Raw genomic sequence first — 17371 nt, forward strand, 5'->3', positions numbered from 1 at the left:
TCTTATAACTTATATTAACCCATTATTCTTATCTATGTTAGCCACATGGCTCAGTACTTTTTTTGGCAGGGCAGGTCACATCCTGCTTCTTCAGTACCTGGCCAGGACTGAGGAGGAATGGGCTTCCTCCTTCCCAGAATTCTCATTCTCATAGACCCACCTCTACTTCCTGTCTGATTGTTCCGCCTATACTTTCTGCCTGACTACTGGCCAATCAGCGTTTATTTAAAACGTAATTGACAGAATACAGACAACTCTCCTGCACCACTTCCCCCTCTTTAAAAAAAATGGAAAATATCCATAGTCCATTTTGGGGGAATGTGGGCATAGTATCCCAGGCTACTTCTTGCTGGTTGTAGGCGCTGATAATTTTATGGGGACCTAAAGAAAATTTTGAATTATGATCAAATCCTGACTGGAGTATCCTGTGAGTCTTGATCATCTCAGGCAGCAGTCTTGAATCTGTTCTGAATGTAGAACTCAGACATCTGGGCCATCTGTTCCTACCAAAGATTTCTCAGGTGGTCTTCCTTGATCAAACCTGATTTTTCTTAACTCAGAATGAATCCACAGCCTCTCATTTCCTGTGGAAACAAAAGCAAAATCTCTTCTCCAAAGTAACATACCTTTGACTTCAATTTTGAAGTCAAGGTATTTTCAAAATACCTATCTTGGATTAATTTAAAAGTATTCATAAACAAATGTCTTTTAGCAGCTGTTGCTCCTTCCTCAGCATTTAAACAATTCAAAAAGAGCATAATAACATACAGTATCAAGATTCTCTGTGCATTTTTTATCTTTACGTGGCTCTATTTCTTTTATTTTTACTTTTACTTTTTGAGACAGGACATTGGCTGTCCTGGAACTCCCTCTATAGACCAGGCTGTCCTTGAACTCATAGAGATCCACCTGCCTCTGCCTCTGCCTCTGCCTCCCAAGTATTGGTATTAAAGGTGTGTGCTACCACACCTTGAACTCACAGAGGTCATCCTGCCTCTGTCTACCAAGTGTTGGGATTAAAGGTGTATACTACCACACCCAACTACTCTCTTTTTTTTATTTTAAGGACTTTAACCTTTAGCCTGCATATATTTTTAACACACTGTAAAACATTTAGAGGTTTTCTTTGACTTTGAATCTTTTTTTACTGTATATCTCTTTTATTTTTACCACATGAGTCTTTAATTTGCTAAGCAATATGAAGAGAATTAAAGCTATAGCTTTGACAGCTGGATCCAGCCTATTCCTTAGCTTTCTGAAATTCCAGGCTCATGGCAGAGGTACCACCAGAGCCATGTTTACTGCTACTCTATGGCATTTCAAGGTCCCTGCCAGCAAGCAAGCTGCAACAGTATGTCCACAAACAACACTCAAATTCTCCGTATTCAGACTGCCTGCCTTAAAGAGTCAGAGTTTGCCCTGGCAGGACGGCCCAGAAAGCCGGCATTTTAAAACAGCTCAGCTTTTTTCCTGCTTCAGCTGAAAACCAAAAAGCATGTGGTCAGCTTTTCATCAACACCATTTAAGTTGGCAGGGCCTCTTAAAAGAGCTGCAAGGTTTTGCAGCTAAAGCTGAGTGAGGAAGTCTCTCTTAAATGAGAGCACTTGCCTCTAGCAAGCAGAGCAGATCCAAGAAATTACTGCTACCAAGAAGCCATGCTTTACTCTATTTTTTTTTTCTGTCTAGAATTACTTTCCAAGCTCTTTCAGGTTTTATGTGGATGCAATTGTCCATGTGGGCGCCATTTGTAACATGAGGGCCTACTTGTTGGAGTTTCTGTCCTCCCACCACAGCCATATAGTCCCAAAGAAAATCACACAGAGGTCTCCATAAGTTATAAACTGATTGGCACATTATCTCCGGCTTCTTATTAGCTCTTATAACTTATATTAACCCATTATTCTTATTTATGTTAGCCACATGGCTCTGTACCTTTTTTGGCAGGGCAGGTCACATCCTGCTTCTTCAGTGTCTGGACAGGACTGGTGAGGAATGGGCTTCCTCCTTCCCAGAATGCTCCTGTTCTCATTGACCTGCCTCTACTTCCTGTCTGATTGTTCCACCTATACTTTCTGCCTGGCTACTGGCCAATCAGCATTTACTTAAAACATAATTGACAGAATATAAACAATTCTCCCATAAACAATATTTGGGAATATGGGCATATTTCTCTTCAAACTTCTTCCTGCTTTTTAGTGGGCAAAGTATTTTTGGGGGTGTTCATAGTGACCTTTCAAGGAGTCTTGGTCCATCAAACCACATTAGTCTGGAAGGATTCCACAGGTTCTCATCCTCTGTGGAAACAAAAGCAGACCCTCTTTTCCAAAGCAACATATCCTTAGACTCAAATTTTGAAGTCAGTAAACCTTTAGAACATATGAAGGTTTAGCTTAGCAGTCCCCAGGATCAAATGTCTCTCTGCAGTGAAAAAAATTCCAAGAAAATACAATAATATACATAATCTAGGCTCTCTGTGTATATTCCATCTTTACATGGATTATTTTTCTTTAATCCTATTACTTTTTCTACAAGTTTACTTTGTCCCTTTAAAAACTTTGTTTTATTTCTTAAAAACCATTTACTTCCTTTTATATCTCTCTATACTCTTTCTTTTCTTTCTCCCAAGACTACAAATATTTATCCAACAGTGTGACCAATTTAGAGCTCTTTTTTTATATGAATCTGTCTTTATTATGTATCTGTAATTATTTTTTTTAAATATTTATTTATTTATTATGTATACAATATTCTGTCTGTGTGTATGCCTGCAGGCCAGCAGAGGGCACCAGACCCCATTACAGATGGTTGTGAGCCACCATGTGGTTGCTGGGAATTGAACTCAGGACCTTTGGAAGAGCAGGCAATGCTCTTAACCTCTGAGCCATCTCTCCAGCCCCCTGTAATTATTTTTTAACCAGAAATGTCTTTTGTCTTTTGTCTTTTTCTTTTCTTTTTTGTTTTTTGTTTTTTGTTTGTTTGTTTGTTTTTGCTAAGCCGGCAACAAGGCCTTGCCTGTTGGCTCTGCCCAATCCAACATGGAGGAAGCATGTTTACTGCCTCTGAGACTGCCCAGTGGGAGCCATCCTCACCACCTCAACTGTGGGGAGCACCATGTGGTAAAAGCTGAATCTGCCATGCAGTGCACTATGCAGCCTGGAAATACCTCTGTGTATGGCGGGGGAATCTGCCATGCTCTCCAGCCTGTGTGTGCATAGTAGACCTGATTCCTCTGCCTGCCCTGACCATTACACATTGTATGCATGTATGGTATTGAAACTGTATCAAATAAATATGTAAAATTATGCATCTGTTAAAAAGTACAGGGACTGGCTGGGCAATGGTGGCGCACGCCTTTATTCCCAGTGCTCAGGAGGCAGAGGCAGGCGGATCTCTGTGAGTTCGAGACCAGCTTGGTCTACAGAGCTAGTTCCAGGACAGGCTCCAAAGCCACAGAGAAACCTTGTCTCGAAAAACCAAAAAAAAAAAAGTACAGGGACTGGATCAGCCAGTAAGAGTACTTACTGCTCTTCCATAGGACCAGAATTCAATTCTCATTACCCACATTAGGTAACTCACAACCATCTGCAACTCCATCTCTAGGGCATCCAGTGCCTCTGGCTTTGAGGGCACCCACACTCATATGCACATGCCCCACACATAGATACAAACACATAGTTTAAAATAATAAAAATGAATTTTTTTAAATATTTATTTATTATGTATACAATATTCTGTCTGTGTGTATGCCTGCAGGACAGAAGAGGGCACCAGATCCCGTTACAGATGGTTGTGAGCCACCATGTGGTTGCTGGAAATTGAACTCAGGACCTTTGGAAGAGCAGACAATGCTCTTAACCTCTGAGCCATCTCTCCAGCCCCTAAAAATGAATTTTTAAAAATACAATATGGGACAATATGGTGGCTCAAAGCCACTGGTGGTTAAGCCTGACAAGCTGAGCTTTCTCCCTTAGACTCACATGGCAGGAGGGGAGAGTTGACCCCCACAAATTTATTCTGACCTTCATACATGCGCAAAAGTATATGTGCTATCTCAAAATATAAATGTAGCAGTAAAATGCTACTACAATACAGATATTTATAAAGCGTTGCCCTGTACCTTGTTCCCATGGTATAAATGCTGCCACTGAGTCAGTTCCAAGTTCTAAACTCTGTACAAGGAAGTTGGGAGACAAGTGTAACCACAGAGCATGCCCACTACAGACAGGACTAGAAAACGCAATAAAACAACCAAAAGTGCTGAGCTTTGAATAATATTGCATTTGTTTAATATGCCTTATTTAATTAAAGTATATTTTAATTGCAGATTGGTATTTTAATTTCTACTTTGTTTTGGCAAGTCAGCTCATGTCTGCAATTCCAGTGCTCAGGAGGCTGAGGCAGAAGCATCACCGTGAGCTTAAAGCTAGCCTAAGCTACAGAGAGAAACTGCCTCAACAACAAATATCAACCAAGTCATCCAAGACTATTAAACTGGAGGTAGCTGAATTTACTCAACCAACCTGAATTTCTGGGAGGAAGATGTTGCTTGTTTTGTTTGGGTTTTGTCCTTGTTTGTTTTCTCTAAGTATTTAGAGAAGTGGAGGGAAAGGAGGACGATTATCTCAATTATTGAAAACTGATTAAAGTGTCGTTATGCTTCTGCATAAACGTGGCGAATGAAGTAACACAACAAAACAAAGAAGGGGATTACAGAAACTGAAGTTCATCCAAACTGGTTACACTTCTCTTTATGGTTAAATTTCTCTTTAGAGTTCACTTTCCAAATGTTTAAAAATTATTCTTGTTTGCTACCAAAACACAAAGTAATGAGGACCTGGGAGATTTGGTCTCACCAGGGAAATGTTTCAGGATGGAACTCCCAAGAGGCAGAGGGTTTGGTTTTTTAGGTGTTTTTTTTTTAATCTCTTAGTGGTGTTTTCTAATCAAAGAGATCCAGATAATAACTAACCACCTTTAGGACAGAGCAGAAAAGCCACATTGTATAAAGAGCCTCCCAGAACAAATCTCCTTAGTCTTAAGTCGGCGTTGTCTGCCCCTAGAAGGCTTTAATTGCCTTCCATAGAGCTAGCTGGGCAAGTGCTGGGACACACTTTCCTTAAGCTCCCCCGACCTGGGGAAGAGATCAGCCTCCTCCAAGATGGTGAATCTGAGGAAAAGGCATTTCTAACACTGGAACAACTCACAATAGTAGCAAAGCCTGTCTAGAACGAATTTTTTGTAACAATTTGATCAAAAACAATATTTTTTTAACCTTCTTCCTCAGTCCATCTGACTTTAATACATTAGGCATATTGATTTTACATTAAAGCAGCCTTTTCCAGATTCAGGAACTTTTTCTACTTATTGCTTGTCTCTTTAGAAGGTGATAAAGCAGCAGATGATTCTGGATTCCACTTCACTATGCAAGGACAGAAAGAGGTAAGGTCCTTAACTTCTTCCCAGTAATGAGACAGTCTACTTAAAGGTCATTGTCTTGTCTCAGGTGCCTTTCCTTAAGAATATTCTCTTCCTTTTAACTTAGAATGCAAGGACACTGATAGAATAATCAGATCGAAATCATCCTGCTTCTATCTCCTCTCACTAAACAAAATCTCCAGTCTCCTTCCTCTCTCAGCTCAAGCTGCCAATGACCCTGAAAAGGCTATCATCTGAATGGGACTCTAAAAGCAGACCTGAGCCAGAACTCGAAGTTTCATTCCTCAGTCTTAAGCAATTTTTATCTGCTCATATAAAGGTGTCCTGTGATAAATCAGCCTCAGAGCAGACATGCTGAAGAGGTATAGCTCAGTGCAGAAGTGCCAAAAAAAGGCCACTGCCCCTCCTAAATCTAACACTATGGAAAGCAAAAAGAGATAGCACACAAAGGGCTCAAGGAAAATCAGCTTCCCAGTGAAGGGTCATAGCAAATGTCCCACCCTATGGTTAAGAGGGTCCTGCCTCTATTAGGAAAAAAATGAAAACCAAAGTAATGAAATGCTAACCTAACTGATATTTTATTTTATGACTGCTGATTGTTTGAAGCTGTGTGGTCACTTAAGAGTGAAAGGCAACTTGGATTCATCCCTTAAAAGATTTAAATATTGGTGGGAAAGGAGATGTGCTTTGACCATGGTACTCTCCTGAACCACATTGCCTGTCGTTTTAAATGTTGATTGTATCAGTGATGTTGCCATCTTCTTTACTTCAATTGTACTCTTTTAATATTAAATTACACTTATTATATAAGATGACAAACTAAATATTTTTTAAAACAAGAAATTTTAGAATATATATTTTAGCCAAGATATTTAAACTTTTTTAAAAATATTTATTTATTTGTTATGTATACAATATTCTATCTGTGTGTATGCCTGCAGGTCAGAAGAGGGCACCAGACCTTATTACAGATGGTTGTGAGTCACCACGTGGTTGCTAGGAATTGAATTCAGGACTTTTGGAAGAGCAGGCAATACTCTTAACAGCTGAGCCATCTCTCCAGCCCCCGATATTTAAACTTTTAATGCATACTCTGTACTTCATTTCATATACTTTAATACATCTATAATATACTAGTTTTATTATTTTGTGTGTGTGCTATGTATATTCATGTGAGTGTGTGTGTGTGTGTGTGTGTGTGTGTGTAAAGACTAGAGGCCAATGCTGTGTCTTCCAATTGTTTCCCATGTAAATTTTTGGGATTTATTATTTTATTGTACATATATTGGTGTTTTACCCACATACACGTCTGTGCACCACATGAGTGTCTGGTACCCATGGAGGCCAGGAAAAGACATTGGATACCCCAGAACTAAAGTTACAGATACTGGTTAGCCAACATGCGGGTGCTGAGAATTGAACCTGTGTCCTCTGGTAGAGCAGCGAGTGCCCTCTTAGCTGCTGAGCCAACTCTCCAGTCCCTCACAACGTTAAGTTTTGAGGCAAGGTCTCTCACGTTGTTTATACAGGATGATCAATGGGTTCTGGCAACCCTATCCGCTTCCATCCTACCCACACCCTCACTCAGTGCTAGAGTTACACATGTGTGCCACCTTGTCCAGCTTTTATATGGGTGCTGGGAATCCAAGCACAAGTTCTTGTGTTTGTACAACAGGCACTCTGCCAACAAAACCATCTGCCTCGCCCCAATATTTAAATCATTAACTGATGAATCCAAGTTGGCTTTCAGTCTTCAATTACCGTAATCTAAGACTACGCAGCTTCAAACAATCAGCAGTCACATAATAAAATATCACAGTTAGGTTATCATCCAAATGCTCTTGGTTTTCCGCTTTTGGCCTAGGTTGGCTCCTCTTTGTCTATAAAACAATTAAGACTCCATACCTAAAACTGTTCTCTCGAGGACTCCACCCTGCACCATGCTCTCTCCTAGTAGAACACAGCCACTTCCGGGGACCCTCTTCCCCTTACCTCCCTGGTCTTCTGCGACCCCATAGCCCGCACCCAACTCAAAACCACCATTTTGTGCTATCTCTACCCCGAAAAGGAACCTGTTCTTTGGGCCCACCCACCCACAATAAGCACCTTCCATTACCCTGCCTACCATCGGAGTTTTTCTGAGCCAGACCACAAGGAAAGGGTTGTATGGATCCCTCTCCCAGCAAAGCACTTGGGAAAGTGCACCAGGGTTTCCTGTCTCGGGTTAAAGAAACATGTGTTTCATTCCACACACGGGTTCCTAACACACATTTAACGCCTGAGCAACTGTCTCATTCATATCATCATAGTATGACCAAGTTCTCACAGAATTTGTAGAAACACTTCAGTTCCTAATGTGGCGTGTACTGAGACTGCACCATCTCTTTTTCTTCCAGCTAAACAAAAAACGACCCATCCTTCTGAGGGAAATTAAGGCACCTGTCCTAAAAAATAAGGTAAGAGAAATCTAACTTAATCTCTTTGTGGACAAACTCTGAAATTAGCAATTCCATGACCACTATAAAGTAAGAAATATTCATCATTATTAATTACTAAATGTTATTGTACACACTAATCCTTTTTCAATAATAGTATGGATACATGTGTTTGAGATTTGTGTTAATAAAGAAGAATGTTCTAATGACATCTCTATGGTTCCATCTATTAATGTTAGGTTCTCCAGATAATTAATTCTTTGTTTATTTGTTTGTTTGGTTTTGGGTTTTGTTTTAGATAGGGTCTCTGTATTGTGTAGTTCTGGCTATCCTAGAACTTGCTATGTATACCAGACTGGCTTTGAACTCCCAGAGATCCACCTGCCTCTGTCTCCCAAGTACTGGATTAAAGACATATACCACCATGCCCAGCTTATAATTAACTCTTATTAGTTTAACTGTTGCCATGTCTTAAAGTACAGAAATATAGAAGTCAGTAGACTTGTCGGGTGTACAAGTACAGAACTGGGTGGTTATTGCTGACTGTGTTCACTTCGACAGTGTGTGTGAATGTGAACTTTCTTCTCTGCAGGAAAGGACAATTGTGTGGGGCAATGGGCATATTAACTGGAGTGCAATGGCCATTGTACCTCATAATAGACAAAATAAAATTTATTTTCAGCCAGGAGTGGTGATCTATGCCTGTAATCACAGCACTTGGAAGACTAAGGCAAGACAAGTTCCAGATGAGTCTGAGCTATATAATGAGACTCAGTCTCAAAGAACCAGAAATTACTTAAAACATGACAAAAAAATAACTTAATGAGAAGTAAAAAACAAGTCTTCACCAATAAGATGTGACACACACCATAAATAACTCAAAAGACTTTTGGGGGAAAAGTTTTGGAAAGCAGTAACAGGCATGGTGGTATATTCCCGGGCCCCAGCTATTCCCAGGACCAAAGTAGGAAGACGATTTGAGCCAGGAGTTTGGGACCAACTTGGCAATATAACAAGACCACAACCCCCTTCAAAAGGCAAAGGGACCAGGAGTATAGCTCAGTGGTAAAACTCTTGCTGGACACTTGCCTAGCATTTCAGAGCCCTGGGTTCAACCCACAGCACCACAAAAGTGAAATAAAGAAATGGAGGATAGGAATAAGAAAGAGGAAGGAAGGAAACAAGAAGGGAGGAGGGAAGGATGGACAGACAGATGAACTATAATGGCAAATCTAATTGTCAATCCGATGGAACCTGGAATAATCCAGAAACACCTGTGAAGGGTTGTCTTTATAAGGTTTGCCTATGAGGGATTACCATGATTAGGTTGAGGTGGAAAGTCCCACACTGAGAGTGGGTGGTACCATGTGCTGGGCTTCAGTCCTAGACTTCATAAAAAAGAGAAAACCAGTGTGGCATGAGGATTAATTGCTGTCCTCTTCCTGGTTGGAAGCAAAGTGTGATCAGCTGCTTCAAGCTCCTTCTGCCCTGATGGCCTTGAGTGGTTTGAATGACAATGTCCCCAAGTCAGGGGTTTGCTTACAGCTGCCAGCTGTGGCTTGATTAGTTTAGGGGGTATGGTTTTGTTGGAAGAAGTGTGTCATTGAAAACAGGCTTTGAGTGTTTAAAAGATCCTTGATACAGGGCTTGGAGGCACACACCTTTTATCCTAGTACTTGAGAGGCAGAGGCAGGTGGATCTCTGTGAGTTTGAGGCCAGCCTGATCTACATAGTGACTTCCAGGACAGCCAGAGCTATATAGTGAGACTCTGTCTCAAAAATAAAAATAAACAAATAAATGCAAATAAAAAATTTAAAAAGACCTTTGCCACTTCCAGTTGCTCTCTCTCTGCTTCCTGTTTGCAGTCAAGAATGTAAGCTCTCAGCTTGCTACTTCAGCCATCACACCTGCCTCCTGCCTCCATGCTGTGATGGGGATGAACTCTTATCTCTCTGAAACTATAAGCCCAAATAAACTCTTCCTTCCATAAATTGCCTTGGCCATGGTACTTTATCATAGCAAGATTAAGACATATCTGCAGCATGATTAATTATACTTAAACTCTATGCCAAAATAAACCATTCTTTTCTTTTTTCTTTTTTTCTTTTTTTGATAGAGGAGCTCACAATGTAGACCAGGCTGGCCTAGAACCCACAGAGATCTGCCTGCCTCTGCCTCCCAAGTGCTATGATTAAAGGTGTGAACCACTATACCTGGCAAACCCTTCTTTTCTAAAATTGCTATTGCCAGGGTATTTTATCGCAGCAACAGAAAAAGTAAGGTAAGTTCCAAAGGTCAGATTCTATAACACTCAATGCTTCTATAACCCACATAATCCAAACCAATGAATCCCTCTCAGATGGTCAAATAAGTTAGTGTAATATTCCTGAACAAACAGAATGTACTCATTGTGCCTTGGGCTTTTTTTATTTATTTTTTATTCCTTTAAAAATAATACCAATCAAAATTTCACCTTCCTCTCCTCTTCCCATTTTCCTCCTGCTCCCCCACTCACCCTCCCACCCTCCAGTCCTAAGAGAGGGCAGGGTACCCTGCCCTGTGGGAAGTCCAAGGTCCTCCCACTCCATCCAGGCTTAGGAAGGTGTGCATCCAAATAAACTAGGATCCCAAAAAGCCAGTAATACAGTAGAGACAAACCCCAGTGCCATTACATTGACTTCTCAGTCTGCCCCCATTGTCAGCCACATTCAGAGAATCCGGTTTCATCACATGCTCATTCAGTCCCCGTCCAGCTGGACTTGGTGAGCTCCCATTAAATAAGGCACACTGTTTCAGTGGGTGGACCCACTGAGGACCCGCAGTCCTGACTTCCTTGCTCATCTTCTCCCTCCTTCTGCTCTTCAACTAGACCTTGGGAGCTCAGTCCAGTGCTCCTATGTGGGTCTCTGTCTCTATCTCCATCTGTCGCTGGACAAAGGTTCTATGGTGATATTCAAGATAGTCAACAGTCGGACTATGGGACAAGGCCAGTTCAGGCACCATCTCCTCCACTTCGCCTTGGGCTTTTCTTACATTGAACATGAACTCTATTGCTCGAAGTACTTCTCCTACAGTTCAGACTGTAGCATGAAATATGAGAAATATGATCACACAGGATCAATAAAGAGGCATTATTTACATAACTGGCCAATTGGCCAACAAATATTTCTCATTTACCTCACAGTTGCCAAGCAATAAGCCAGCTGCTACAGATATATCAAAGAACAAAATAGATTTGGTTCTTGAGCTGAAGTAGATTATAAAAACAATAGAAGAAAGAAGCAAACATTAAGCAAATGCTGCCTTTAAATTATACTGCAATGGCGTTTCAGAATAGGAGTTCTTATCCCTTCAAAGACTGTTGGCTGGGGGAACTCTCCCCAAAGGAGGTGGCAGCCAAAGTGAATACTGAGGAATAAAGATGTGTTAGAATGGACCCAAGTACTCATGGGTCCAAAAGGAAGGTGGGCATGATGCTCTGAGAACCCCGAAGAAGCCTAGAAATACCCAGGACCACATCAGAAAAGTCCTAGTAGAGTTCTCATAGGAAGAGACATCGTCTTAGTCAGAGTTTCCATTGCTGTGTTGAAACACCATGAACAAAAGCAAGTAGGAGAGAAGGGTTTATTTGGCTTACACGTCCGTATCATCGATCATCATCCAAGGAAGTCAGGACAAGAACTCACACAGACCAGGAACCAGGAGGCAGGAACTGATGCAGTGGTCATGGATGGGTGCTGCTTACTGGCTTGCTCTTCATGGCTTAGCCTGATTTCTTATAGAACCCAGGACCACCAGCCTAGGGATAGCATTGCCCACAATGGTATTGGCCCTCCCCCATGAATCATTAATTAATAAAACGCACTACAACTTTGCCTACAGGCAGATCTCATGGAGGCATTTTCTCAACTGAGTCTTCCTCCTCTCTAATAACTAACTCTAGCTTGTGTTAAGTTGACATAAATCTAGCCAGGACAGACATTGTGAAGCAATTAACCAGAAATGAATATGACAGACAGAAATTGTAGAGTAATTGTTCCACATTTCTCCAAACTACTAAAATTCACTTCTCTCTGGTTCCTCCTTGGGGCACAGTCCCATGGTGTGGTATTATCTGCCTAATTAGGCATCCTTCTGTTACTTATTTCCAGTATTTCTGTGTTCCCTCTCCCAACAATGTAGCAAGCCCTGGGGTGTTATCTTGCCAAACAACTCTGATGACTGACACTGTGTCAATTAGTTTTAACTAAAAGCTTGATATACTCTTGAATCACCTGAGACTTTCACCTGAGAAGCTGTCTAGATCAGGTGACCTGAGCTTGTCTGAAGGGGATTTCCTTCATAGCTAATTGAATAGGAATACCCAGTCCCCTGTGAGAGGCCCCATTCCCTTTGGTGCTATGAACTGTACAAAAGTGAAGTCAGCACAGTGGGTGCACTTGTTTACCTGCGCTTGACAGCAGCAATGCACCTAGCTGCTTGCATTCCCGCCTTGACATTCTCAAAATGCCTGATGTAACTTGGAACTGTGAAGCGAAAGAAGCAGGGTTAACAGGCAGAGCAACAGAAATTAGATTAGGCAGACGGCCAATGCTTTCCTTCAAATTGCACAGTTCTCTGTTTACCTCCTAAGCTCCCATTCCTGGATAAAATCGTTGCCTTAACCTCTGCTCCCTACTGTAGTCCCTTGTCTAACTTCATGATTCATCTTAGCAGGCTAAGACATGAGAAGAAACAGAAACACGTCGCTAGACACTGAGGTGACAGATTTCATTCTCCTCGGCTTGGTTCACCCTCCAAACCTAAGAATCTTCCTCTTCCTGGTCTTCTTCCTCATTTACATCCTGACACAGCTGGGAAACCTGCTCATTCTGCTCACTGTGTGGGCTGACCCCAAGCTGCATGCCCGTCCTATGTACATTCTTCTAGGTGTGCTCTCATTCCTGGACATGTGGCTCTCCTCGGTCATTGTTCCTCGAATTATATTAAATTTCACTCCTGCCAGCAAAGCTATCCCATTTGGTGGCTGTGTAGCTCAACTGTATTTTTTCCACTTCCTAGGCAGTACTCAGTGCTTCCTCTACACTTTGATGGCCTATGACAGGTACCTGGCAATATGCCAACCTCTTCGCTACCCTGTGCTCATGAATGGAAAGTTATGCACCATCTTAGTGGCTGGAGCTTGGATAGCTGGCTCCATCCACGGGTCTATTCAAGCCAGCCTGACCTTCCGGTTGCCCTACTGCGGACCAAAGCAAGTGGATTATTTCTTTTGTGACATTCCTGCAGTGTTGAGACTGGCCTGTGCTGACACAACAGTCAATGAACTTGTGACCTTTGTGGACATTGGGGTAGTGGCCGCCAGTTGCTTCATGCTGATCCTGCTGTCCTATGCCAACATAGTTCTCGCCATCCTGAAGATACGCACTGCTGATGGGAGGCGTCGTGCCTTCTCCACGTGTGGCTCCCATCTCACAGTGGTCACGGTCTACTATGTCCCCTGTATCTTCATCTACCTTCGAGCAGGCTCCAAGAGCCCCTTGGATGGAGCCGTTGCTGTGTTCTACACTGTTATCACTCCATTACTGAACCCCCTCATCTACACCCTGAGAAACCAGGATGTGAAGTCTGCTCTGAAGAGGCTAAGAGCAGGAAGAAGAAATGTGGGTGGAGAGAAGTAGCCATGGCTCGGGCACCACACACACTATCAGCACTGCTGTTTTTAGCTATTGTTCATGTGATAAAAGCTTATACACAGATAATACTTTAGGATGAACTGAATCCAATTCTACTACAACAAATGTCCCTGATGTCCTTTAAAATATCAATAGTTTGCCCAGTTATTTTACATGTTTCTGATCCATTCCCTCAGAAAAACTCATATTTTACACAAATGTTGACAGTAAGGAGTGAACATCTAAGCAGGTTGGGGGATCACTGTAATAGGACTCCATTTCCTGCCATCTCTTTGCTGCATCCTAACTCCCTAAGTTCTCAGCACTCGGGGTCACTTTGTGCAAATCAAGACAAACATCCTCTCAAGCATTCCCTTGGAAACTCTTTGGAGCCTTTGAGTGTCCATTCAGCCTCTTCCTCATCCATGTAGTAATTCACCAAATTCTGCCCATTCTGCCCCAAAAATGTCCCTCAGGCTCACGTCGCCCCATCTTTCACCATAGCGCTATCAGAAGTTCTTTTCTGGAATTGAAAACTACATATTTCATGTTTCTTCCCCTGAAAATTCACTGGTTTTTCACTACATAAGACAAATATGGGCTTTGGGCATGAATGCAAAGCCATGTACATCCAATCCCAACGTTCTTCCTCCCTAAAAATACCTCTACCTCCTCATCTCGTCCATCCATCCCCATTGATTTACCTGCAATCCCCTAAACACTCTGTATGCTTTCTCACATCTGAGATTTCTCTTTAGTACCATATCTTGATATGCTTCCTCCTCCTCCACGTTGGTTAACTGATATTTTATACTTCATTCAGGACCTGGAGAAAAATCCTTAGTTCTGAAGAAGCTTTTCCTAATTCTCATGGCCATGACTTCTATCTTCTTCTCTGTAAGACTACATTTCTTAGAAATCTAAAACAGTGATTTTCCTTAGCTAACCTGTATGATCATTAGGTAGGAATCCTGAAGAACAGAACACTTGTTTCATGGCTATTAGTGGTATAGCTTTATCAATTAGCCTTCCTATATACAAATGACAAAAACACTGAAAAATAAATTAGAGAAACAATACCTTTTCCAATAGCCTCTCCCCTCAAAAAAATTAGCATAACTCTAACAGAACAGGTGAAAGAAAGACATGTATAATGAAAACTTAAAGACATGAAAGAAGATACTAGAAAATGGAAAGATTCCTCTGGTGGTGTAATAAGAATGGTGGGCTACGTCCCCGGCACCCGGCCGCCAGCACGGCTAGCTTTACCCGAAATAATTACACGGAAACTGTATTCTTTTAAACACTGCCTGACACATTAGTTCCAGTTTCTTATTGGCTAGCTCTTACATATCGATCTAACCCATTTCTAATAATCTGTGTAGCTCCACGAGCTGGCTTACCAGGAAAGATCTTAACCTGTGTCTGTCTGGAGTGGGAGAATCATGGCGACTCCTTGACTCAGCTTCTTTCTCCCAGCATTCTGTTCTGTTTACTCCACCTACCTAAGGGTTGGCCTATCAAATGGGTCTAGGCAGTTCCTTTATTAATAAGAAATCACTCCCACATCACCCTGGGGCTGGAAAGATGGCTCAGTGGTTACGGGCACTGGTTACTCTTCCAGAGGTCCTGAGTTCAATTCCCAGAAACCACGTGGTGACTCACAATCATCCATAATGAGATCTGGTTCCTTCTTCTGGCCTGCAGGCAGACGTGCAGACAGAGCACTGTGTACATAGTAAATAAACTGAAGAAGGACATTAGCTCAGAATTGAGTATGAAAGAAGGTTATTTATTTAGGGGTAGAGTCACAGATCACAGTCCTCTGCTGGAAAGGAAAACAGCAACTGAATCCCGCAGCCTGAAAAGAGGCCATGCCCAAGTAAGCAAGTAACTGAAAGGTTACTGGTGGTAGGAATTCCTACAGCAATAAACAGATCTTTTTAAAAAGAAAAAACAAAAAACAATGTGCTTAAGAAAGAAAGAAAGAAAGAAGACTTCTAATGGATTAATATAGTAAAAATGGCCATTCTACCAAAAACAACCTACAAATTTAGTGAAATCCACATTAAAATTACAACAATTCTTCACAGAAATTGAAAAACTATTTTTAGCTTCCTATGGAAATACACAAAACCTAGGACAGCTAAAACAATCCTGACTAATGGAACTGCTGGAGGTGTCACTATCCCCTGTCTCAAACTGTACAACAGAGCTACAGTAATAGAAACTGCATGGTATTGGCACAAAAACAGACGTGTTAATTAATGGAATAGAATTGAAGACTCAAACATGAATCCACACACCTATGGATACCTGATTTTTGATAAGGAAGCCAGAAATACACAAGGGAAAAAAGAAAGCACCTTCAACAAATGGTGTCGGTCTAACTGGATGCCCACATGTAGAAGAATGCAAACAGACCCACACTTATTACCCTGCACAAAACTCAACTCCAGGTGGATTGAGGACTTCAGCATAAGGGCAAATACACTTGAACCTGATAGGGGAGAAAGTGGGGACTAGCCCTGAAATCATTGGCACAGGAAAAGACTCCCTGATCAGAACACTGTTGGCACAGGCACTAAGATCAACAATTCATAAATGGGACCTCACACGACACTGAGTTTCTGCATAGCAAAGGACACTGTCATTCAGACAAAGAGGCAGCCTACAGACTGGGAAAAGATTTTTACCAACTGCATATCTGATAGAGGACTAAAATTCAAAATCCATAAAGAACTCAAAAAAAACTAGATATCAAGGAAGCAAATAACTCAATTTAAAATTGGGGTACAGATCTAAACACAGAATTCTCAAAAGAGGAAGCTCAAATGGCTAAGAAATACTTAAATATTCAACATCCTTAGTCATAAGGGAAATGCAAATCAAAACTCCTTTGAGATTTCATCTTACACCTGTCAGAATGGCTAAGATCAATAAAAGCAAGTGGCAGGTTCATGCTGGCAATGATGTAGAGCAAGAGGAACACTCCTCCCTCCGCTGCTGGTGGAACTGCGAATGTGTGCAGCCAGTCAGTGTGGTGGTTCCTCAGGAAGGGGGAAATTGATCTGCCTTAAGATCCAGCTATATTACTACTGGACAAATACCCAAAGGATGCTTCATCCTACCACAGAGATGTTTGGTCAAACTTGTTCATTGCTGCCCTATTCAAAATAGCCAGAAAACAACCCAGATACCCCTCAACAGAAGAATGGATAAAGAAAATGTAGTGTATTACACAATGGAGTGTTACTAAACCATTAAAAAAGTAAAATCATATAGTTTTAGGTAAATGCATAGAACTAGAAAATATCTTCTGAACAAGGTGACCCAGATCCAGAAGGACAAATAGGATTAAATATTAACTTATAGGTGAATATTAGCTATTAAGCCAAAGATAACCAAGCTACAATGTGAGAATCAGAGCTTAGGTATAGAGTAAGGAACTAGATGGTACAGCAAATCTGTAGAGGAATGTGTTACAGAAGTGCTGCAGGGATAGCCTGACTTATCTGGAAGACAGGTTATACTTGGATAGAGCCACAATAGGATAGCTCTGGAGGGGTAAAGCCACAATAGGACAGCTCTGGGGGTGGGGGTAGAGCCACAATAAAAGAGCTCTGGAGGGGAAGAGCTGCAATAGGACAGCTCTGGAGAGGTAGAGTTGCAACAGGACAGCTCTGGAGGGGTAGAGTTGCAACAGGACAGCTCTGGAGGGGTAGAGCTGCAATAGGACAGCTCTGGACGGGTAGAGCCGCAATAGGACAGCTCTGGAGGGGTAGAGTTTGCAATAGGACAGCTCTGGACGGGTAGAGCTGCAA

General features: G+C 41.7%; 1 protein-coding gene across 1 annotated transcript; it reads left to right on the plus strand.

Annotated features, from left to right (window-relative positions):
* The first annotated feature begins 12596 nt into the window (after positions 1–12596).
* Positions 12597–13553, plus strand: LOC121438686 (olfactory receptor 10G2-like). Its single transcript, XM_041639067.1, has one exon. The coding sequence runs from the start codon at positions 12597–12599 to the stop codon at positions 13551–13553; it is 957 nt and encodes a 318-aa protein (XP_041495001.1).
* Positions 13554–17371: the final 3818 nt, after the last annotated feature.

This window comes from Microtus oregoni, unplaced genomic scaffold (assembly GCF_018167655.1).
Source record: "Microtus oregoni isolate MIOR12 unplaced genomic scaffold, Mior012 000056F_ref0000123, whole genome shotgun sequence".
Classification (NCBI taxonomy): domain Eukaryota; kingdom Metazoa; phylum Chordata; class Mammalia; order Rodentia; family Cricetidae; genus Microtus; species Microtus oregoni.